At 57.5% G+C, this 23,417-nt stretch overlaps 2 protein-coding genes across 2 annotated transcripts in view; one reads left to right on the top strand and one right to left on the bottom strand.

The window, feature by feature from the left end:
* The window catches only part of HMG20B (high mobility group 20B), a 5,540-nt gene extending 1,919 nt beyond the window's left edge, over positions 1 to 3,621 (bottom strand). Inside the window, exons 1-8 of the mRNA XM_007460343.1 lie at positions 3,577 to 3,621; positions 3,241 to 3,296; positions 2,645 to 2,753; positions 1,954 to 2,157; positions 1,199 to 1,319; positions 807 to 853; positions 466 to 538; positions 25 to 240 (exon numbers count right to left, since the gene is read on the bottom strand). Coding sequence (XP_007460405.1) covers positions 25 to 240; positions 466 to 538; positions 807 to 853; positions 1,199 to 1,319; positions 1,954 to 2,157; positions 2,645 to 2,753; positions 3,241 to 3,278 — 808 coding nt within the window. The 5' untranslated portion in view covers positions 3,279 to 3,296; positions 3,577 to 3,621. The remainder of the gene's footprint in view (positions 1 to 24; positions 241 to 465; positions 539 to 806; positions 854 to 1,198; positions 1,320 to 1,953; positions 2,158 to 2,644; positions 2,754 to 3,240; positions 3,297 to 3,576) is intronic.
* A 10,036-nt stretch (positions 3,622 to 13,657) lies between these two features.
* Positions 13,658 to 22,799, top strand: MFSD12 (major facilitator superfamily domain containing 12). The gene is given in 10 exon segments (XM_007460342.1): positions 13,658 to 13,964; positions 17,708 to 17,918; positions 19,704 to 19,842; positions 19,950 to 20,132; positions 20,422 to 20,514; positions 20,599 to 20,691; positions 21,092 to 21,262; positions 21,347 to 21,441; positions 22,581 to 22,761; positions 22,764 to 22,799. Coding segments are annotated over 10 exon segments (1,500 nt in total). The 5' UTR covers positions 13,658 to 13,666.
* Positions 22,800 to 23,417: the final 618 nt, after the last annotated feature.

The following is a 23,417-nucleotide window of genomic DNA, read 5'->3' as shown; positions in this document are numbered from 1 at the left end:
TGGTTGGGGGCGAGGCCTCCGCACCCGGCACCGGCAGCGAGGCGAAGCTGGCGGTGAGCGCCTGGCGCACCGCGTGGAGCTGCTGCTGCAGCGCCAGTGTCCGCCGCTCCTCCAGCGCCAGCTCCTGCTCCAGGCGCTCGCGCGCGCTGCTCATGCTCTGCGTGTGCCTCTGCAGCACCGCGTTCTGCTCCTCGAAGGCCACGTTCATCTTCCGCAGGCGCCGCAGCTCCGCCTCCCGCGCTGTAGGCGGGGAGCCAGGTCAGATCCTGGCGCTTCCCTGCCTTCCCTCAGCTGCGCTTTGCCCCTCGCTGTGCCTCACGCCAGGCCTTCCGTCACTGCTCTGCCTCCAGCCCCACACCGCAGCTCTCTGGTCTACGGGGGCAGGAGAGGAAGGCACCCACTGCCTACCCCCTTGGCGCCCTCTGGGCCCAACACTTGCTCCAAGAACCTGTGGTCAGCCCTCACCTTTGTTTTGGTCCAAGAACTCTTCCGTGAAGATGGGGACGTCGAAAGTGGAGAAGCCGTCACAGTCTCCACCCTGGGACGACAGGACAAGGTGGCAATATTTTTGGGAGGGGGTGGGAGGGCAGCCACACCCCCTCTGGGACATCCCCTAAGTTTGGGAGGGTCTCCTCAGGCCACCTGGGTCAGAGTCCATTTTACAGCCTTCCCATTGTGTGGCTGTCCAGCCTCTGCTTGCACACATCTGGACCGGGCGCTCACTTCATCCCAGGAGTTCACCCAGAGGTCTAAATACCTCCAGACCTTTCTTGCCCAGGTGTCCTCCTTGGAGGAGGGAAGCTTACCTTGTGTCCATTCAAAAGGGTATTCATGAGCCCGGAGCTGGAGTCCTCTGGTGGGGGAGGGAGGAGGGCAGGGTGAGCCTCCCAGGTCTCCTCGGACCCCACGCTTTGCTCTGCACGTGCTGTTCCCCCTGCCTGGAACACCATCATTCCCCTCCCCTAGTCAGCCCTATTCATCCTGGGTCAAGATCCCCACCTGGCCCCCTCCCCCCGCCCCCGCATCTGTGTGTGCCCAATCTCAGCGCTGACCAGCCCTATTCACTCACAACTGTCTGGTTATGTGTGTCTCATTCCCACGGGACCGTGAGAGCCCTTTGGAGGGGGTAGGTTGGTCTGCCCGTGTCACCTATCTCAGAGCAGGCACTCAGCTGCCTGGGGGCTGGGGCCCTTCACACCTTTCTTGATCTTCTTTTCCTGGATCTTCTCTGTGCACATCTTGTAGGCTTCCGACTGCTGGTACGCCCTCAGCTCCTTCATGTACTGCTGCTTCTCCCGCTCTGCCTCGTCCAGGTACCGCTGGCGGGGGCAGCATGAGAAGGCTTGGCCCAGCCCAGGGGCAGGGTAGCCCTCGCAGGCCAAGACCCCATCTCCATCACTCAGCTCACTGTGCTGCACCTTCCCACAGTGCCCTACTGCCCTCCACACAAAACCCCACCCTTCAGGCTGCTGCTCAGGCCACCTCCCAACTCCCTGACCTCACCGACCTCATCCCAATTCCAGCCTTTATAAACTACTCCCTGGTGTCTGAATGTCTGCAGGCTCCCACCTCCAGGCTGGACTGCCCTCCCGAACGCATTTTGCTTGTTGAAATCCCAGGGTAGAGGGTGCAAGCTGGTGCTAACGTTTCCTTGATGTTTTTGCAATTTTTAAATTAATTACCAGAACTTAAAAACCGTAAGGTTTCTAACAGAAATCCAGCCCCCACCCCTACTTCTTTAGTCTAACGTTGTTTATTTTTATGTCTATTCCAGCCTACTGCTACTCTCCCCTCCCTTCAACAAGCTGAAGAGAGCTAATGCGTGGTCAATTCTCCAGGTCCTGGAGTCCAGGAGGAACGAAGGACCCTCCACACCTGTTCCTTTGGGGTAATTGGCTGCAGGTGGGTATCTGCGTGGGTGAGGGAAGGTCAGTGGTCCTGAGCCGTCCCCACCTGCTTCTCCGCCGGCTGCAGCTTGCTCCACTCGGCGCCCAGCATCTTGGTGATCTCAGGAAAGGGCAGGTCCGGGTGGCGCGTCCGGATCTGCTCGCGCCGCTCGTTCAGGAAGCGCACGTAGCCGGTGACAGGTGCCTTGGGCCCATTCGGCAGGATTTTCTTCCGCTTCTTGCCTTTGGGCCAGCCGCGCTTCTTCACCGGCTGCAGAACCCAGCCTCGCCGTTGGGAGGGGCCTGGAGGGCTGGGGCCGGGCCCAGAGGGGAAGGGGTGGGGCCCTGAAAGACTTGGGCGGGGCCTAACCACGAGGTAGGACCCAGAAGGTCTGGAAGTATGGCCTGGTCAGGGTTCAGGGTTGGGAGAGTGGGCTTAAGAGACCCCTGGCCAGGGGTAAAGGGATCAGAGAAGTACTGGGGACAGAGGATCAGCCCAGGGATGGGGCTGGCTTGTGTTGTGGGCGTGGCCTCGTTGTGGCCGTGGCTTCCGTACAGGCTTCGATCCCTGGGCAGTGGGCGGGGCCTGGACTTAGAGTGGCAGTGGAGCTCTTGGGGCGTGGTATCTGGCACGGGGCGGGGCCTCAGCATCTGGAGGGAAATCTGGACTGTGGGCGGAGCCACAACGAATTCAAATTGAGTTCGGGGCGGAGCTTCAAGACTAAGGGCCGCCGCCACCACAGTGCAGGGACTCTCACCTCCTCCTCGTGGGACCCCTTCTCTCCGGCCCTCGGGCCCTCGCCGCGCTCTTGCTTGACAGCCACCACGAAGCCCCCATGCTGTCCTGGAGCCTTGCCGCTCGCCGGCCTGGAGACATGGGAAGCCAGGGTCACCCCCATTCCCCAACACCGACGGCGGAGTTGGCAGCGAGGGCCCTGAGTCCTCACTCAGAGGAGCGCTCTGAGAGGGTCAGGATCCGGGGGTTGAGGCAGAAGCACTAGGGGGGGGCCACAGGGGGCATGGGAGAGACTAGAGCCACGGGACGCCAGGGCCACCCACGCCCCCACGACGCTAGCGCTGGCAGCTAGGGGCCTGAGTTCTGGAAGCAGGGGTCAGAGGAGGTCAGGATCCAGGGTTCGGGCAAGAGCAGTAGGGGAGGCTAGTAGGATACCCCTGAAAGGAACTGGAGCCCGGAGGTTTGGGGGAGAAGCCCGTGGGGGCCCGAGGAGGAGGGCCTGCCCCAAGTCGGGGAAGTCAAGACCCTGGGGGGCAGGGGTCGAGGAGCTCCAACGGGATGAGGTAGGGGCTAGGCCGAAGCTCCGAGTGGGCTGGGGGGAGGGGATGTCGCACTCACGCGGCGGCCGCGCCGGGCTGCTTGGGACCGTGGGACATGGCCACTCCCGGCCGCACCTGGAACGTAGACGCGTGACCGATGAGGGCCGCCCAAGCCGGTGACGGCGGGGCCGGGCTGGGGAGCCCCGCAAAGCCGGGTCCGGGGCGCCTGGGGGGGCCGGAACCGGGGGCGGGGAGGCCCTCGAGGGCGGGCGCCCCAAGGATCCTTTGTTGGGCAATCGCCCCCCCAGGAGGCCCGGGTCCGCACCCCCCCGGCCCGGGAAGGGCCCCGCTCCGGCCCCTGGACCCCCGCGCCCCCGCCCCCTCGCAGGGCCCCGAGTTCCGCGGCTGTTTTCACCTCCAAAGAAACTTTCCCGGACCTCTCGGCTGCTACGACGCTCCAACCAACCTCCCCGAGCCCGCCCCTGCCGCCCACCCCTGCCGTCCGCCCCTCCCTGTCCCGCCCCCTGCATGCTAATGACGGTTCGGCGAGAGGTCGGATTGGGTATGCCCTCCCCCTGGGGCGTGACCATGCAGATGAGGGTCGGCGCGCCCGTTGGTGATTGGCTGGGACGGCCGCTGAGCCGCGTGGGAGGTAAGTAGGGAACGCTGCGGGCGGGTGCGTCAAGTTCGGCTGCGCTCGGCGGCTCTCGGGACCAATCAGGTCGGCTGCGCTCGGCGGCTCTCGGGACCAATCAGGATGCTTCGAAGCATCGCAGGGAGGAGCTTCTTAAAGGGCCAGTAGGCGCGGCGCGGACTCCTCCTCCCCCTCTGAAGGCGAGACTCCCCGCCCCTGCAGGATCCGGGGACCTGTGACTCCGAGTTGAGCCCCGCCCTAGTTGCCCTGGGACGGCGGCAGGTTGCTAGGGGAGGGATTAAGGTCTTTCGGAGCACACCGTTACCCCACGGCAAGGTGGGGACCTGTTCTTAGCAAGCCTGGAGGGGAAATTTCCCGTTTATTGACAGGACTTGTAGCCCCCGACGCCCTCGCCGTGCCTCGCCCTGCTCTGAGCCGGGGGCCTTTGGGTGCAGGGGCTACTCTCCTTCCTGTGAAGGGGGCCTCTGCTTTCTCTCCTGTGCAATGGGGATTTTGCACGGTGTTCAGGACCAGGAGGCTGGGATGCTGCGAGGATGAGACCGGGAGCTGGGCTGGAAGCATTTAGGAAAAGGTGGTGTGGACAGGAAAATTGCAAGGACCTCGTGAAGATGGAGGGCCAGGAGACCCTGCCCTGGGATGTTGGGGACCCCCAGGCAGCAGCCTGGTCTTCTTACAGCCTGGACTGGGGTTGCCTCTGACCCCAGGATGCTAGTTGTGGTTACTGGGTGCTCATGATGGCCCATTAGAACCTAAACAATCTGCCGACATCACCTTCCAGCTCTCACCTCCCTGTACTTTCCTCCTCACTCAGCACCGGCTACCTCGATGTTCCTCAGATACCTACATTTCATTCATTCCCACCTCTGGGCCTTTGCACTCGCTCTTTCTTCCACCTGGAGTGCCCTTCCCCCAGATTAAATGGCTCCTCTTTCAGTGAGACTTTCCCAGGCTTGTACCCTCGTCTTATCTTTTCTCCATATGTTCATTTGCTCCCTGTGAGCTGCCTGTTTGCTCATTGCTATATTCCCAGCACCCAGAACAGTGCCCACAGGCGCTCTCCTTACATATATGTTGAATAAACAAATAAATGAATCACGTAAATTTCTAACAGGCAGGTGCAGGAGCTTTGGCAAACAGTCTGGCAGTTCCTCAAAAGGTTAAAAAAACAAACCATGGAGTTACCATGCGATCCATCCATTGCACTCCTAGGGATATACCCAAGAGAATTAAAAACATACGTCCACAAAGACACTTGTACATGAATGTTCACAGCAGCAAGATTCACAGTAGTGCAAAAGTGGAAACAGGGACTTCCCTGGTGGCGCAGTGGTTAAGACCCTGTGCTCCCAATGCCGGGGGCCAGGGTTCGATCCCTGGTCAGGGAAATAGATCCCACATGCATGCCACAACTAAGGAGCCGGCGAGCCGCAACTAAGGAGCATGCCTGCCGCAACCAAGACCCAGCACAACCAAATAAATAAAATTTTTAAAAAAATTTTTTAAAAGCGGAAACAACCCAAATGTCTATCAGTTGATGAACAGATAAATGCTGTGGTCCATCCATCCAATAGAATATCATTGGCCATAAAAAGGAATAAATTGCTGATTCATGCTACAACAAGGGTAAGCCTCGAAAACATTAGGCTCAATGAAAGATGCCATCACAAAAGCCCACACAATGTATGGATTCCATTTATGTGAATTGTCCAGAGCCAGCAACGCCAGAGAGACAGGAAGTGGATTAGTGGTTGCCTGGGGCTAGAGAATCACTGGGAGGGGCAATGGAGAGTAATTGCTAATGGGCACGGGGTTTCTTTTGGGGGTGCTCAAAATGTTCCAAAATTATACTGCAGTGATGGTTGCATAACTCTTTAAATATACTAAAACCCACACAACTGTACACTTTAAATGGGTGCATTATCTGGTGTGTGAATTAAATCCCGATGAACCTGTATTTCGAAGAGCCAGCCCAGGGCTGAGGAAGATGAGTAGTTCCCCAGAATCTTGACAGACCCAGATTCCACACCCTGCTCTGTTGCTTCATCCGATGTGGCACTTCCCACTCTGGCTTGCCTCTCTGCTGGGTTAGAAACTATCAATATCTAGGTGAGAATTCCAAGCTGGAAGACAGGGGAAGACCTACCCTCCGAGCCCCGCCTCTTTGGCTTGATTGACAAGGCTGGTGTTGGCATAGAAACTGTCCTTCCACTCCCAAGGTACCACACAAGGAATTTAGGGGTCTTCCTGTGTATCAAAAAGAAATGAAAGGTTTTGAGGTTATTTTTAAAATTTTTATTGGAGTAGAGTTGATTTACAATGTTGTATTAGTTTCAGGTGTACAGCAAAGTGAATCTGTTATACATATACATATAGGCACTCTTTTTTAGATTCTTTCCCCATATAGGCCATTACAGAGGATTGAGTAGAGTTCCCTGTGCTATACAGTAGGTTCTTATTAGTTATCTGTTTTATAAATAGTAGTGTGTATGTCAATCCCAACATTCCAATTTATTGAGGTTGATTTTTTAAAATTTATTTTATTTATTTTTTGCTGCATTGGGTCTTTGTTGCTGCGCGGGCTTTCTGTAGTTGAGGCGAGCAGGGGCTACTCTTCGTTGCAGTGTGCAGGCTTCTCATTGCAGTGGCTTCTCTTCAGTAGTTGTGGCACGCGGGCTCAGTAGCTGTGGTTCGCGGGCTCAGTAGTTGTGGCGCACGGGCTTAGTTGCTCCGCGGCATGTGGGATCTTCCCGAACCAGGTCTCGACCCCGTGTCCCCTGCATTGGCAGGTGGATTCTTAACCACTGTGCCACCAGGGAAGTCCCTATTGAGGTTGATTTTGAGAGTTTGGAGCTCTTTGGCATCAAGACAAATTCCTTGCTGTGTGGGTATATTCTAGAAAAAACAAAAGTGTCTTGAAGTCCAAACTGCATTGCATTCAGTCCAGTGCATGCAATCCAGACACACACCCCCCCAACAAGCAACATGTAAGAAGTAGCATTTCTGCTGTTCGACTTTACATCCTTCATACGTTTATCTAAAATCAGATCCTTTTGCCCCCAAATTATAAATAGGTTTTTCTTAGCAAGAAAGTTCTCTCAAGTCCTAGCTCTCAGTAAAACCAGGAACTCTAGCTGTCCAATGTCATATAATTTCATGCTAGTTTCTTTGCATTCATTTCTATGCTCCATTTGGAAATTTTTATAGTATGAAATCAGGAAGAGTATCCTGATTTGTGGTCCTAGAAATATGAGATCTGTTAAGGATGGCTTAAATGTCTTTGTTTACAAAATTAATTTTATTATGCAAATAATGTGCAAATTCATTTCATTTGTACAAAATTAGTGTATGAAGGCCACCATACCTCCACCATACTCTCCATTGTCAGCTTGTTACATTTCTTAGCAAAACTTCTCCTAGACACACACACACACACACACACACACACGCACGCACGCACACACACACACGCACGCATGCACGCACTCTATGAGTCTCCTAGGGCTACAGTTCTGGGGGCCGGAAGTCCAAGATCAAGGGCTTGGTCAGGACTGCTTCCTTTTGAGGCCGTGAGTCTGTCCCATGCTCTGTGTGCTCTCCCAGCTTCCGGGGGTCCCTGGCAATCTGCGGCGCACCTTGACTTGCAGAAGCATCACGGCATCTCTGCCTTCACGCGCACATGACGTCCCCTGTGCGTATGTGTCTGTGTCCAAATTTCCCCGTTTTCTAAGGTCACCGGGCATATAGTACTAGGGCCCACTCTGCTCCAGCTGTGACTCATCATTACATCATTACATCTGCAGTGACTCTATCTCCAAATAAGGTCACATTCTGAGGTCCTGGGGGTTAGGACTTTCACCTAGGAATGTTGGGGGGACACAGTGCAAAACACAACACGTGCAGGACTTCCCTGGAGGTCCAGTGGTTAAGACTCCACGCTGCCAATGCAGGGAGCCCGGGTTCGATCCCTGGTCAGGGAACTAGATCCCACATGCCCCAACCAAAGATCCCGTGTGTGGCAACGAAGATCCTGTGTGCCACAACTAAGACCCTGCACAGCCAAATAAATTAATTAAAAAAAAAAAACACACAACACGTGCATGCACACGCATACACACAAACATACACACACGTGAGTGTGAATGTATTCCTATAAGGAATGTGAGCTCACATCTTGCTTTTTGGGATCACATGGCCATCATGCTGTGAACATCCCCTGAGAGTCCATAGCCTTTCTCCCAGTGGTTTTATATGTGAGGTCCAGAGCAGTGCCTCGTTCCCTCTGGCGCAGGGTAACATTCCACAGCAGGACCGCATCACCGCCTGTTTAATGAGCCCTGGCTGACACAGGTTCTGGTTCTTCTCGATATGACTGTATTGCAGCCCCTCCTTCAAATGTTCTCAACCTGCTGTCTGATGTCCCTAGTTGGCTTTTCCAGGGTAGGTAGGAAGACATGAAATTACCGGGGTGTGATGCCTCCCGTTTATTTTTTTTATTTTTATTTTTTTTGGCCATGCCACGCTCATGTGGGACCTTAGTTCCCCGACCAGGACCAGGGGTCGACCCTGTGCCTCCTGAATTGGGAGCACGGAGTCTTAACCACTGGACTGCCAGGGAAGTCCCCCGTTTACTTTTTTTTTTTTTTTTAAGATTTTTTTTATGTGGACCATTTTTAAAGTCTTTATTGAACTTGTTACAATATTGCTTCTGTTTTATGTTTTGGTTTTTTGGCAGCGAGGCATGTGGGATCTCAGCTCCCTGACCAGGGATTGAACCTGCTCCCCCTGAGTTGGAAGTCAGAGCCTTAACCACTGGACCACCAGGGAAGTCCCCCGTTTATGTTTTTAATGCTTATTTGCCAACATAGGGTGGTTCAACTTCTCTCCACCCCCAGGAAGGATCAGTGTGTTGTCGGTGCTCCCAGGATATACCAGCCCTGCTCAGGCCTTTTTACAGAGTGAATTTAATATAGGGGATTGCTTTCATCGGCATCGAAGGGCCCAGAAGGCAAAAGGGAAACACAGAGGTATCAGCTGCTGGAACGAAGGGGTGTGGAGACAGGGGTCTCAGACCTCTGAGGAGGGGCCACCCCCCTGCTGCTGGACCCTCAGGAGCTCAGGGAGGTGGCGCTGAGCCCCAGCTGTGTGACTTGGGCAATTTATCGAAACTCTCTGCACCTCAGTTTGCTCCCCTCTGTGAAGTAGGATAATAACCATGTCTGCCTTTATGAGATCGTTGGAAGGATATAATGAGTTTAATTCACTATAATGAGTTTAATTCACAGCATAATGCTCAGAAAGATCAGAGAAGGCCCTGCCTAGGGGTAGGGATGAGCAGGAAGGAGAGATAAATGCTCAGCCCTCAGGGTAGGACGGAAGGACAGACAAGCTTTGGCTAGTCTTGTCCACGGAGACTGAAGCGCCTGTTACAGAAAATTTTCGACTGCAGTGGTTCCCACCTGGGGGCAACTCGCCCCCTCCCCTGCCCCCACCCGACGTCTAGAGACAATTTTGGTTGTCACGACTGGGGCGGGGGGCAGGGCGTGGGTGGGGACCAGAGATGCTGCAGGCCAGCCCTCACCACAGAGAACAATCCAGAGCCAATTGTCCATAATGGCCAGCTTGAGAAACCCTGTTCTAGGGCCCAAGAAGTTCTTTACCTGTCTGATCTCCCTAAGAGCTCCCAAGAACTCTATTCAGAGCTGCTACTCTCACCTCCATTTCACAGAAAGGGAATCTGAGGCCCGGTGGCTTGCATGAAACTGCCTGGGTTTGGTCTTGGCTGTGGGCTCTGCACAGCCACCCAGGGATCTAAGGACATTTCTTCTGAGCCTCCGTTCGAGCCCTCCCTCTCTGAGTGCCCCCCCACCCCCCATTTTGACCTGGGTCAGAAGAAGACCAAAGCAAGCACCTCTCCTGAGGCTGGACAGCCGCCGCCGCCCCCGGGACATCTGATCTCCAGCTGGGAGCAGGGGAGACGCGGTTCTGGCGCGTCTGAGGGGGCTGGGGATGCTCTGGGGGCATCAAAGAATGTCCAGATCTCTCCTGACCACAAGCCTGTCTGTCCTTCTGTCCTTCCCTGAGGGCTGGGCATTTATCTCTCCTTCCTGTCATTCCTTCCCCTAGGCGATGGCCTTCTCTGATCTTCCCAGCAAGTCTGCCTCTTATTCGGTCATGTATGCCCTCCACTGGTGTTCCACCCATGCAGCTGAGGCCTGCTTTGGAATAAACCGCCCTCACCCTCACCCCCACAGACTTTTTATCTGACCCTCCCCGCTTCTAAAAACTCTACTGTGGCTCCAGTGACCTGGGGGTAACGTCCCAACTCCTCCTCTGCCACTCAATCATCCTTTTTGGTCTGATTCTTCCAGCCCCAGCACTGATCACGGGGGGCTCGGAGGGTGTGGCTCCGCCCCCCCCACCTTAAGACTAGGGGCTTCAGAAGCTTTGGGGGTCCAGCATTGCTCAGCCTGAGACCAGATCCACTGAATGAATGAGTTCATGAATGAATGAATGAGTTCATGAATGAATGAATGATGATGCTCCGGAGGCAGCTCCCTGGCTCCCCCAGGGTCAGAATCAGCTTTGCTCCTGCCTTCCCCACAGAGTCAAGGCCAGGAAATACTAGCTGACTCTAACAGCGCAAGGACCCAGAGATCAGAGATGTGCTGGTGCCTCTGCCAAACATCCCATCGTTCCCCTGCTGCATCTGCCCCAAGGGGCTGCGGGGATGACGTCTTGTGTTCCTGACCCACACAGGAGGCGGATAAGAGGGAAAACTGAGCCACCTTTCCCTCCAGGTGGGCTCTCTCCTGCCAGTGAATAAATAACTCAAAGGTATTGGAAGTCACAGGGAGCTCAGTTGGAAACTTGAATCCGCCTCTTGTTAACTGCTTGCCCTCTGGCAAGGGACGTCTGTCTGAGCCTCAGTTTTCTCATCTGTAAAATGGGTGTGGCGACTTCCGTGGTGGCACAGGGGCTAAGACTCCACCTGCCAATGCAGGCGACACAGGTTCATGCCCTGGTCCGGGAAGATCCCACATGCCGCGGAGCAACTAAGCCCGTGCGCCACAACTACTGAGCCTGTGCTCTAGAGCCTGCGAGCCGCAACTACTGAGCCCACGTGCCGCAACTACTGAAGCCCGCGCGCCTAGAGCCCATGCTCCACAAGAGAAGCCACCACAATGAGAAGCCCGCGCACCGCAACGAAGAGTAGCCCTCGCTCGCCGCAACTAGAGAAAGCCCGCACGCAGCAACAAAGACCCAGCGCAGCCAAAAATAAATACGTTTATATATATTAAAAAAAAGAACAGAAGCAATATTGTAACAAGTTCAATAAAGACTTTAAAAAAAATGGGTGTGAAGTGTTGAGGGGTGAAAGGAGAGGAGGAATGCAAATAAAAAGCTTAGCCTAGTATTTTTTTTTAAATATTTATTTGGCTGCACTGAGTCTTAGTTGCGGTATGCAGGATCTATTTTTAGTTGCAGCATGGGAACTCTTAGTTGCAGCATGTGGGATCTAGTTCCCTGACCAGGAATCGAACCTGGGCTCCCTGCACTGGGAACTCCACAGAGTCTCAGCCACTGGACTACCAGGGGAGTCCCTAGGCTAGTAATTTTAAAAGTCGTCTTCCATTTCCTTCGGAGAAATCATCGAAGGGGAGCATACCCAGCAGGGAGGAAAGACTTGTGGTTCTTATCTCTCCTAATCCATTTATCAAAGATCTGGGTCTACCCCTTATCTCCTTTCTTCCCCTGCCAGGCTATATCTCTTGGAGCCACTATTCCCCATCCACACCAGTTTTTCAGGCTCCTTTTCATGAAAGAATTGTGGGTGGTCTGCGTCAGTGTGGGCATCTGGGCCAGGCACCCCTTGGGCTGCCTGGGCTTCAAGTTTATAAGTGGGTTCCCCTCTATTTCCCAATTTCTGTCTGCATTTCTGATTCTCTGCCTGTATGTCCACCATTCAGTCGTTTGACAGATGTTTCTTGAGTTCCTACTATGTGCTAGGCATCGCTGGGGACAACGCAGTGACTAAAACGGACCCGGTTCCTGCCTTCACAGGGATCATGGTCCTGTGGGGGAGACAGTTACAATTGGGGCGGGGAAAGGAGGAGGTGTTAGGGTTGTGATGGGGGCAGCCCAGGACACTGTGGAACCCGGAGTAATAACCGAGGGGGGGAGGAGAGGGTGCTGGAAAGCCTTTCTGGCTGAGAATATTGAGAGAACGCTTAAAGGACTTCCCTGCTGGTCCAGTGGTTAAGACTCCTCGCTTCCACTGCAGGGGGCGCGGGTTCCATCCCTGGTCGGAGAATTAAGATCCTACCTGCCGCGCAGTGAGGCCAAAAAAAAAAAAAAAGTCAAACCTGTCCACTTCCATCCCCAGGCCACACATTTTTGGCTTGGATTGTGGCAACGATCTCCTAACTGGTATGCCACCCTCAACCTTAACAATCATGAATCTATTCTCAATCCTACAGCCAGAGTAATCTGTCTAAAATTCAAACTGAATCATGTCACTCCCCTCTAAAAATCCTTCAGTGGCTTCATTACTCAAAAGATCAAGCCCAGGGGCTTGATTGGGAGTCCGCCTGCCGATGCAGGGGACACGGGTTCGTGCCCCGGTCCGGGAAGATCCCACATGCCACGGAGCGGCTGGGCCTGTGAGCCATGGCCGCTGGGCCTGCGTGTCCAGAGCCGGTGCTCCACAGCAGGAGCGGCCACAGCAGTGAGAGGCCTGCTTACGAAAAAAAAAAAAAAAAAAAAAAGATAAAGCTTATATCCTTTTAAACATACATTATACCCATTCTAGAGCTCGGGAGACTGAGGCCCCACGAAATGGATTCGTCCCAGCCGGAAGAGCTAGGAGGGGGTGGGGCTGGGGCTGGATCCCGTGACTCTGGCTCCAGAGTGCAGTGGAGTGCAGGCCTCCACTGCAGGTGGAGGCCCGGAGGCCGGGGGAGCTGCACCCTACGCTTGGAGGAACTTGAAACTGCTTGCGTGGTGACCCAATCGTGGGAGGGCTGTTGGAAGGAGGACGGGGAGGGGTCCAGAGCACAGGCCTCAGAGTCGCATGCACTTGACTCACTGTGCGCCCCAGAGCACCTGCGTCCCCTCTCTTGGCGGGTTTGTCGCCTGTGAAATCGGAGATTTGCCCCGCCTCCTGCTCTGCTGCGATGAGAATATCCAAGTGGGGCGCTCGGCACAGTCAGCGCTCATTAAATGCCAGCTGGTGTTAAAATTCTGATTATCCCCATTATTATCGTTAATAACTAAATAATTAGAACCAATGCGTTCTCTCTGCATCCGATTGGGTCTCTCCGCCTCGGGAATGGGGCGAGGTCGGACTCAGACCTCTCTTCCACCCACCCACGCCCCGAACCCACCCCGTCTGCCCCGGCCTCCAGCAGGCAGGCCTCGTAAATTTGCAGGCAGGCTGAGATGGCGCGGGCCTGGAGACGGGGGTGTGATTAGGGGTGCCCTTGGCGTCGTCCCCCACCTCCGTGGGAGGGGTCCGCAAACCACTGTGAAATCGTCGGGCGCTAGGACCCAGCAGCCCCGTCGGTGCCGGGCGTCGAGGCCGGGCTAACCCCGAAACCACGCCTCTCCTCGTGATGATTGGCTTTCCGTCCCTGGTCCGTGGCCCCGATTGGCGGACTCGGACGCCGCTCCCGGGATTCCCCGCCCCGCCCGAGCTAGTCTCGGATCCACCGGCTTTGTCGCCGCAAAAGCGCTCGGCGGGGCGGGCGGGGCGGGAGAGGGCAGCGAAGCAGGGAGAGGGGGGCGCGGGCAGCCCGGGCCGGGGGTCCAGTCTGCCGGCGCCGGACGGACGGGCCGAGCCCGGGGCGTCGCCATGGGCCCGGGGCCCCCGGCGGCCGGAGCGGGGGCGCCCCCGCGGCCGCTGTCCCTCGTTGCGCGGCTGAGCTACGCCGTGGGCCACTTCCTCAACGACCTCTGCGCGTCTATGTGGTTCACCTACCTGCTGCTCTACCTGCACTCGGTGCGCGCCTACAGCTCGCGCGGCGCCGGCCTGCTACTGCTGCTCGGTCAGGTGGCCGACGGGCTGTGCACGCCCCTCGTGGGCTTCGAGGCTGACCGCGCCGCAGGCCGCTGCGCCAGCTTCGGCCCGCGCAAGGCCTGGCACCTGGTCGGTAAGCCCCGGTCCGGACTCCCCCATCCGCCTGCCTGGCTCAGGGCCCGAACCTAGCCCCTCTGTCCCACTGCTCCGTCCTCTCTAATTGCCCAACCCATGAGCCTTCTCATCTGTCTGCTTAACTGCCCAGTACCCCTTCTGTTTGTCTGTCGCATGGCTGCCGTCTGACTGTTCGTGTGACCGTCCGGTGTCACTTTTCTTTGTCTGATCCTCCGGGGCACCCTGAACCCTCTCTGGGTTGGGTCTACTGCCCGCGCCTCCTCTGTCAGTCTGTCTGTTCTGGCCTGACTTCATCTGTACCAGGGTGACCACCCAGGACAACTCTTGAGTCAGGCTGCCTAGAGTCCCCTCTGTCTGTCTGTTCCCCCAGTGCACTTTGTGCGTTCATCCCCTCCCTCATCTCGGGCAACCTGGCACTTGGTGGCTTTGGGGAGCTGTCCTGGGAACTGGGTTGGGGACCGGGTGAGCCAGAAGGGTCGGGGTTCTGTGCTTGTCCGGCTGATGGGATGGGGGTCTGCAGAGCAGGTAATGGGGTCACCCTCTGTTTGTTATGAGGGAGTTACCTGGACTAGAGGGTTGTTGGTGAGGGGAGGAGGTGGGTCCCACGGGGGCCGGGGCACCCTCCCCGGTGCACACCCATGATAAGGCCCGGCTCCTGGCATCCCTTCTCTGCCCGCCCGGACCCTGGGCCCTGAGATTAGCCCTGACCACTTTGCCTGCTGTCCTTTCGCTGGCAGAAGTACCCGCCGCATCCTGGCGCTTGGGGCATGCCTGGCATTTAAGGAGGCAGAACCAGGAATCCTGCCCGCTTCTGGGAATTCTGGGCAGCAGCTTTCCAGAAACCAGGAGGGCCGGCTGGTATCTCCTTGCCCTTGGGAACAATGACTGAGGAGGCAGTGATTTGCCTTGGCCCTCATGAGGGACATTTTTCCAAGGTACAACAGATCTCCAAGTTGCCTGCAAGTGGCTGGCATTGCTGTGGCCGTGGCTTAGGGGCTGGATTTCAGTTTCTTAGACACTGAGGATGCACAGGCTGTTCTTGGGTCACATTAGGCTAGCAGCCCAGGTGCGGGGGCGTGGCGGGAGCAGGGAGCAGGGAGAGGCATGTGACTCAGACCCCAGACAGAGGTATCCCTCTGCGGGCTGCGGTTGGGATTGCTTACAGAGCTGAGCCCAGAGTCTCAAATGCAGTTTTGTTCCTAATAGTTGAGTAGACCCGTTGACACACAGAAAAGGTAGTTCTTGGGTCAGAGAGATGTGAGGGCTGTTTTCTCTGCGGCAGACAGGTGAGCCCCTTCTAAGGAGATGGAGTCAGCCACAGGTAGGTTTGCCTGGCAGTGGACGCTGCATGTGCAAAGGCCCTGAGGTGGGACCTCGTAACAGCCTGTCTTCCCGTTTTGTAGGTCGGGGGCTGAGGTTCAGCGACGGCCCCACCTGACCCCAGAGGGAGATGCTGAGTCCCCTTGCAGAGGGGAGGTTAGGGTAGTGGAGGCACCTTTGTCAGTACACTGAAGGCTTTGTGTTTATGCCTTCAGCTTATGATGGGTGCCCCAACCAGATATCAGGGCCTCCACCTGTGCCCTCTCCCTGCATGTGCAGAGATCCAGGAAGATCTGTGGAGAGAGGAAGCCAGGGCGGCCCCTTGTGATGCCTGATAAGGTGACTTGAGTGAAGGTCACCTCGGCCACAGTGCTCACTTCTCTTTTTTTACCCAAGTCTGTGGGTGGTGGGGACAGACTCATTCTTTCCCTTAACAAGCCCTCGGGGCTCCCCGTCTAGCGCAGAGAGGACCCGGAAAGCCGGACATGGACACTCCTGTCGGGTGCAGGCTGGGGCAGGTGGATAGACTGGGCTTCATAGGAAGAAGCAGAGCTCTGGAGGAGGGGACATTAGCTTTGGGGTTTTGAAGGACGAATAGGAGTGTGTGTGTGTAGGGGGGCATTCCAAGTAGTTGAAACAGCTTTTGCAAAGGTGTGACATCTCATGGCTTTGAAGTTGCTGAGACAGGAAGTGGCTCAAAGAAGTAGGAGCTCCCGATTTCACACATTAACTCTTAATTCTCATGCCAGTTTTGTGAGGTATTTTCATTAGCTCCCTTTCCTGGAAACGGAGGCCCAGAGAGGCAGTCACTTGCCCAGAGTCCCCCAGCCAGGCAGCCTGGCCCTGACAATGGTTAACGTGGCCTGGGCAGCAGCAGGGTAGAGTCCGTCTGGCCAGGGCAGCACATTCTTCTGACCAGAGTCTACAGTTCCTGTCTGGCCCCGGGGTGGCCTCCAGGCCACCAGGAATCTGCCTGGGGTGCCTCTTCCAGGCACCAGTTCCAGAGAAATACCAAGTATGGTTTTGGTTTCATTTCCCAGTCCCTGGACTGTTGGGGTGGGCCCAGGGTCTGGGGGATGAGGTCACCTCCGGGGCCTGGTGGGGAGGAAGGAAGTCTGGCTGCAGGCGCTCTGGGATGGGAGGAGAAGGGTGGAGGGCTGGAGGGAAGGAGCATGGCTGAGTCCAGCAGGCTGGCCTCGCAGCTCTGCAGCTCACTCAGTGGGCCTCAGTTTCCTCATCAGGAAATGGGTTGGTTTAATAATAACGTTCACCTCTTTGGGCTGTTTTAAATAGAGACCACTATTATTATTATTCACTCATTCAAAAAATCTTGATGTACCAGACTCTATATTGGGTGCCAGAGACACACAGAAGTGACTTGGAGAGACCTGTTACCCACCCCCCAGACAGAAAGACAAAAGAATTCCTGTGTGTGCAAAGGGATATGAAGGAGAGAAAGCAGGGTTCAGACAGAGGTTGTCAGAGTGGGGAGGGGACTGCTGGTGACTGGGCTGGTCAGGGGGGCTTCTTTGAGAGGTGGCATTTTAGTTGAGTCCTGGAGGGATGAAGAGGAGTGCGCCTTGCTAAGATGTCATGGGAAAAGCATTCCAGGTAGAGGGGACAGCCTGTGCAAAGGTCCTGGGGCAGGAGGAACAGGGAGGAGGCCCGGGTGGCTGGAGCAGAGTGAGCGAGAGGGAGGAGGGGATGGGGCAGGGCGGGTGGTGCAGGCCCCTTTGGGACCTCGGGGAGAACTTGTGCTTGTTCTGAGGTATGAGTGTTTTCCAGGGAGAGGCACCTGGGCCTCCTGACTCCTGGCAGCCCCATGGGACGCCTGGTAGGAGCTGGGAGGAAAAGGCCCCCTCCGTGGGTGAGGCGGGAAGGGGAAGTGATGGGGTAAGTGGCGCATCTGTGGTGGGCAGTTCCCCAGGGGACCTCCACAGCGCCCTTTCAACCTGCCGCGTGGCCTCAGGCTCGGCTTGTTTCCCCAGTTGTCACCAAGGGGGCAAACTTGGCGAGCCCTGAGCCAGCATAGCAAGGCCCCATTCTTGCCCCCTATCACCTGGCCCTGCCCCTGCATGGTTACAGCATGTGGCCGGCTCTGTGTCAGTTCCCCCCATCACACACAAGGGGTGTAGGGCCTGGACTGGGAGGCCCAGCCCCTCTGTCCTGTTTGGCTGTGTGTCCTCAGGGGGGCCCCAGATCTCTCGGCCTTAGTTCCCCATCTGTCACAGGGGCTGTAAGCCTGGGGAGCCCCGGGCTGCTGACGCCCACTCACTGTGTGACTTTGTTGTGTGTCTGTTTGTGGAGGGGGTCTCTAACCTTTTCCATGTCTCGGTTTTGTCCCCACCCGCTCACCTGGGGAGCCCTGGGCCAGCGTGGGAAGGCCCTGCAATGTGCCCTCCCCGCTCTGCTTGTCCACAGGCACTATCTGCGTTCTGCTGTCCTTCCCCTTCATCTTCAGCCCCTGCCTGGGCTGCAAGGCCACCACGCCTGAGTGGGTTGCCCTCCTCTACTACGGGCCCTTCATCGTGATCTTCCAGTTCGGCTGGGCTGCTACACAGATTGCCCACCTCAGCCTCATCCCGGAGCTCGTCACCAACGACCATGAGAAGGTGGAGCTCACGGCTCTCAGGTGCCACCTTCAGGGCAGGGCGGGCAGGCGTGCAAAGAGCAGGCACGGCGGGGGGCCCGGGGCCACCCTCCCATGTCTGGGCTCTGCTTGGCTGTGCGGCTCTGGGACTCTGCCCCAGCGTGGGCATCTGTAAATTAGTGTATTATTCGGCCGTTTCTGCGTAACAAATGAGCACCAAGTTAGCAACTTCAAACAGCACACATTGACCACCTCCTGGTTTCTGTGGGTCAGGAGGAGTCTGGCTTAGCTTAGCTGGGTTCTCAGCGTTAGTCTTGAGGCTGCATTCAAGGTGTCGGCTAGGGCTGGGGCGTCATCTGGGGCTTGGGGTCCCTCTACCCTGCTCATGTCATTGTTGGCAGTGTTTGTCTTCTTATAGATTTAGAAGTCTTGGGGGCTGGGACTTCCCTGGTGGTCCAGTGGCTAAGACTCTGAGCTTCCACTGCAGGGAGCATGGGTTCGATCCCTGGTCGGGGAACTAAGATCCTGCATGCTGCACGGCGCAGCCAAAAAAAGAAGTCGTAGGGGCTTGCTGCTGCTTTGAGGCCAGCACGAGTCTCTCATCTCAGGGATGGTGTGAGCCCACTTTCTGAGGGTCACCTGATTAGGTCAGGCCCACTCAGGATAATCTCCCTTACTTACATCCACAAAATCCCTTTACCTTTGCCACAGACAGTTACCTAACATGGGCTTGACATCCCATCACATTCACACATCCCGTTCCCCAAGGGGAGGGGGTTAGAGGGGGCAGGGGGGCAGGCCATGGGAATGTCTGAACCATCTTAGAATCCCGCCTCCCACACGTGGGTACAGCTGGCGCCCAGCGCGTCCGTTGACTTGCTTGAGGTGCTGAAGGAGGTGATTCTGCATGTGATGGTAGCAGGAACACTTATGGAACGCTTGCTGTGGGCTGGGCACAGTTCCGGGCCCGACGCACAGAAGATCTTGAATTCTCACGACAAGCCCAAGAGGTTGTCATGTGCCTAGGGACAGGGTTGGAGCAGAGTGGGGCCTGTGCAGTGGGAACAGGGATCAGATGACAGTTCTCGGCAGGAGGGACGTCACGCATGAAAGTGGCCGTGTGGGCATAAGCGCTCGTCATGAGGGCCCTGCCTGTCTGAGCCCAGTTCCCCATTATGGCCAAGAGCTGCGGGCACTAACGGCAGGGGTTGCTCAATGCCTGGGGCCCCCGAGGGCCCCGGCTGAGGGGGACAGGGTGGGCCCGGTAGAGGCCAACCTCTGGGTGCTTTCTACCCGCAAGTGCTTTACCGCCTGCCTCGTGTCATCTTCGCCTTGACCTCTGCGGGTGTTCTTGTTCTCACTTTCAGAAAGGGAAATGGATTCCTGGTGAGATCCAGAGGCTTCTCGCTCCGGCCAGGGCCCTAGGCAGGACATGGCTCTGGGGCTGCAGGAAGGAGTGGACTCGGATGACTCTAGACCATGGAGCCCTTGCCCAGCTGAAGCCCAGGATTTCTGAGTATCTTGGGTTCTCAGGCTTCTGGGTTGCAGGCCTGACTTGGCCCTGCTTTGCTGAGTCTCTACATTCAGGCCCCAGGCAGATGGGACCTCACAGTGGGGTCTTGGGCCAGAGAAATCAGATACATGCAGGCTGGGGAAACTGAGGCCAGCAGAGGCTTTCCTGGGCTACCCAGTGTGTTGGTGGCTGAAATCACCTGGCCGGAGGTTCCCCAGACGCCACAAACAGCTCTGACTGTACGCCTGCCTGGGGAGTAAGTGGTTGCGTGGCTCCCAGGCTGCCCTGCTGAGGCCTTGCCTGTGCCCTGGCAGGTACGCCTTCACCGTGGTGGCCAGCATCACCGTCTATGGGGCTGCCTGGCTTCTGCTCCACCTGCAGGGCTCTCCCCACATGGGGTCCACCCAGGATGTCTATGACCAGCTGGGGGTCCAAGATGTGCCGGTGTTCCGGGTGAGCTGGGGCCCGGGGTGGGCCAAGGCTGGCTGCTGCCCGGGTGGGACAACCCCAAGGCCCTGGGCCGAGAGTCGCTGCTGACCCCTCTCCTGCCCGGTCCCTAGAATCTCTCACTGTTGGTGGTGGGCGTTGGAGCTGTCTTCTCACTGCTGTTCCAGCTGGGCACCAGGGAGGGGCGCCGGCGGCAGGTGGAGGAGCCAGATGAACACAGCCCCCTGTTGGCCCCTGCTACTGCCCGGCCCTTGCTGCTCTGGAAACACTGGCTTCGGGAGCCGGCCTTTTATCAGGTACGTCATAGGGGCAGAGGGTGTTGGAGTTGATGCCCCTCTCCCACCAGGCCCTTACTCTGTGCGGCTGCAGGCAGGGATGGCAGACATTGAAGCAAACGTAGCCCCTTCTCCAGTCACACCCAGGGCAGACATTACTAATGTCACTGCTCTCTTCTCCACCTGACCAGCTAGGCAGTCGCTACTAATGGATCAGGCGCCAGCTGCAGGGTTACTCACGTTGGCCCCCAGTGCTCCCCACTTAGGGGAGTAGAGGAGGGCCCCCTCTGACCCGACCCTCTGTTTACAGGTGGGCTTGCTGTACATGAGCACAAGGCTCATTGTGAACCTGTCCCAGACATACATGGCCACGTACCTCACCTACTCCCTCAACCTGCCTAAGGTGAGCCGGCCGGGCGGTGGGGGTGCGGGGCCCCGAGCCTCATGAGCCACTCCTGACACGCCTGTGCCCGCTCTGCCCCGACAGAAGTTCATCGCCACCATCCCGCTGGTGATGTACCTCAGTGGCTTCCTCTCCTCCTTCCTCCTGAAGCCCGTCAACAAGCGCATTGGGAGGAATGTGAGTAGGCCGGGCAGAGGGCAGGGTGCCTTGCGCGACCTAGGCGACTCCAGACCACGGCCCAGCGTGGGAGCCAGAGGGTGGCCGTCGTGACTGAGGAACTGAATGCTTCATTTTGTTTCCTTTTAATTGAGTTGCGTTGAGACCCAGGTAGCCGCGCACCTCTAGTGCCAGCCGTAACAGCGTAGCCCTAGAACATCTGCTCCATGGAGCTTGGAGCACCTCTGAGGCTCAGAATCTCAGAATCCTCTGAGGTCAGAGCTGGGGGCTCCTTAGGGATAACCCAACTCAAACCCCCCTGGGCTGGGGTTGGGGGCCGGACTGAAGATCAGAAAGGGCAAGTGCCAGGCTCAGGGCTGCCCAGCAAGGCGGGCCTGATGCTGGGCCGGGCTCTCTGCAGATGACCTACTTTGTGGGCCTCCTGGTGATCCTGGCCTTCGCAGCCTGGGTGGCACTGGCAGATGAGCTGGGTGTGGCTGTGTATGTGGTGGCTGTGCTGCTGGGCATGGGCTGTGCCACCATCCTCGTCACCTCGCTGGCCATGACGGCTGACCTCATCGGCCCCCATACGGTAGGGCTGTTGAGCCAGTCCGGGTTGGGGTTGGGGACCAGGGCTGAGGCTTGGGATGCTGACCCCCTGCCCGTGTTCCCTCAGCACAGCGGAGCCTTTGTGTATGGCGCCATGAGCTTCTTGGACAAGGTGGCCAATGGGCTGGCAGTCATGGCCATCCAGAGCCTGCACCCCTGCTCGTGAGTACCCCTATCCATTCGTTATTGCGTTTAATGAGCTGTGCTGAGGCCGTGCTGTGCCCCAGGCGCTGCCCCAGGTCTGCTAATTCCATGAGAACAGAAGACCCTGCCCCGGTGGCCTCACAGCCAGGGAGACCGGGTTATTCCCCACCTCAAGCACCCATTTATTTACTGAGCTGACAGTCTGTCCTGGGCCGGGTGCTGAGGACACACAGATGGATCAGGGGGATGTGAGCGGACAGGGCAGAGGGAGAGCCTGGAATCCCCGTAATTCAGACCCTCAGAACCTAGGGTTCCAGCCCCAGATGGTTCTAGACCTGAGTTTGCACCCTGTAGAAGCCCAGGATTTGGGAATGAAAGCTGGCCTGGTCCTCTGTCCTCATGGAGCTGGGGACAACACGAGCCCCATGAATAATCTCATCAATAAATGTGTACAAAGGGTGTGAAGGACACCACTTGGGGAGGCCTGACTGGGGCGAGAAGTCAGGAAGGGCTGCCTTGAGGTGACATGGGACCCAAGACCTGGAGGATGTCAGGGAGTTCTAGGCATATAGGGAGGAACAGCCTTGTGCAAAGGCCCCAGGGCAGGACTGTGCCTGGCACGGTGGAAGGACAGCAACAAGGCCCTTGTGGCTAGAGCAGAGTGAGCAAGGTGGAGAGAGGCAGGGGAGGGCAGGGAGGGGACGGGTCATACAGGGCCTTGTGGGCCACGAGGACTTGGGTTTTTGCCCCAAGGGAGGTGGGCCCCTGGAGGGCTGTGAGCAGAGGGGGCGGGGCCTGAGTCAGGTGCTCACAGGCGCCCTCTGGCGGCTACTGCGGGGAGGACAGACGGGCAAGGGAGGGTGGGGACAGGGAGGGGACGAGGATGGTGGGGGGGGGCAGGTGGTGACGGGGCTGGATCCTGAGGGAGGAGAAATGGGCAGTCTGGGGTAGACCTGGAAGGCAGAGCTGACCTTACTGACAGAAGTATCAGCTGTTGGAGGGGAGGAGGGGGTTGAGGGCAACCACTTGGTCCTGGCCTGAGTGCGGGGAAAGATGGGGTGCCCCAGCTGAGATGGGAGGAACAGGAGGTCCAGGCTGGGGCTGGAAGGTACCGACAGGCGTCTGCTCACCCGCTTCTGCCCTTCCCCTGCCCCCAGCTCAGAGCTCTGCTGCAAAGCCTGCGTGGCCTTCTACCACTGGGTGATGGTGGCCGTGACGGGTGGCGTGGGCGTGGCCGCCACCCTGGCTCTGTGCTGTCTTCTGGTTTGGCCCGTCCGCCTTCGGAGCTGTGAGTTGCAGGCCCCGCCACCCCACAAAAGCCCCAAACCAGCTATGGGTGTGTAGGTCTGGGCCAGGACAGGCCCCGCCCTCCCTAACCCCACTTCCACCCTCTTCTCTTGCAGGGCACCCTGCAGCCCAACCTTGACACTGCCCCATGGTCCTTTACCCTTTGTAAATTAACCGCGACTGTGAGCGCTCGCTGCCCAACGAGGCCTGCAGCGGCCCCTTTGCTGCTCTGATCCCACTCCTGTGTCTGTCCCGCTCCTGCCTGGCTGCGGGGTCGGGTGGGGCTTGGTGGGCGTGGTCAGAATGGGCGGGATACCAGCAGCTTATCCCTGCTAAGGCAGGGACACCGAGCTAGGCCCTCTGGTATTCAGGGGCTGGTGGGGTCCTTGTGGGTCTGGGGAACCCCAATCCCGACTCTAACCCATCCCCAGATGGCTGAATGATTCGGGGTGCCGTGTGTTGTGTGGGGGCCAGATGTGAGGCTCCTGGGCGCAGGGCCTGCCCCGAGCTCAGCCCCGGCCAGCCTAGGGTCTCCCGGGTGGTAGTACCGGGTGCCGCCAGGCCCTGGAGGACAGAGCCATTGCTGAGCCTGCCAGGATCCCCAGCATTAGGGTTAGGGGGCAGGGCCCAGACCCTGGCCGTGGCGATGGTGAGGCTCAGCATGCCGGGCCGGGGCCCCGAGTGCGGCTCCCTGCGCCCAGGCCACT

The sequence above is a fragment of the Lipotes vexillifer genome, unplaced genomic scaffold, assembly GCF_000442215.2.
Source record: "Lipotes vexillifer unplaced genomic scaffold, Lipotes_vexillifer_v1.1 scaffold225, whole genome shotgun sequence".
NCBI lineage: Eukaryota > Metazoa > Chordata > Mammalia > Artiodactyla > Lipotidae > Lipotes > Lipotes vexillifer.
This window is presented reverse-complemented; position numbering and strand designations above follow the sequence as displayed.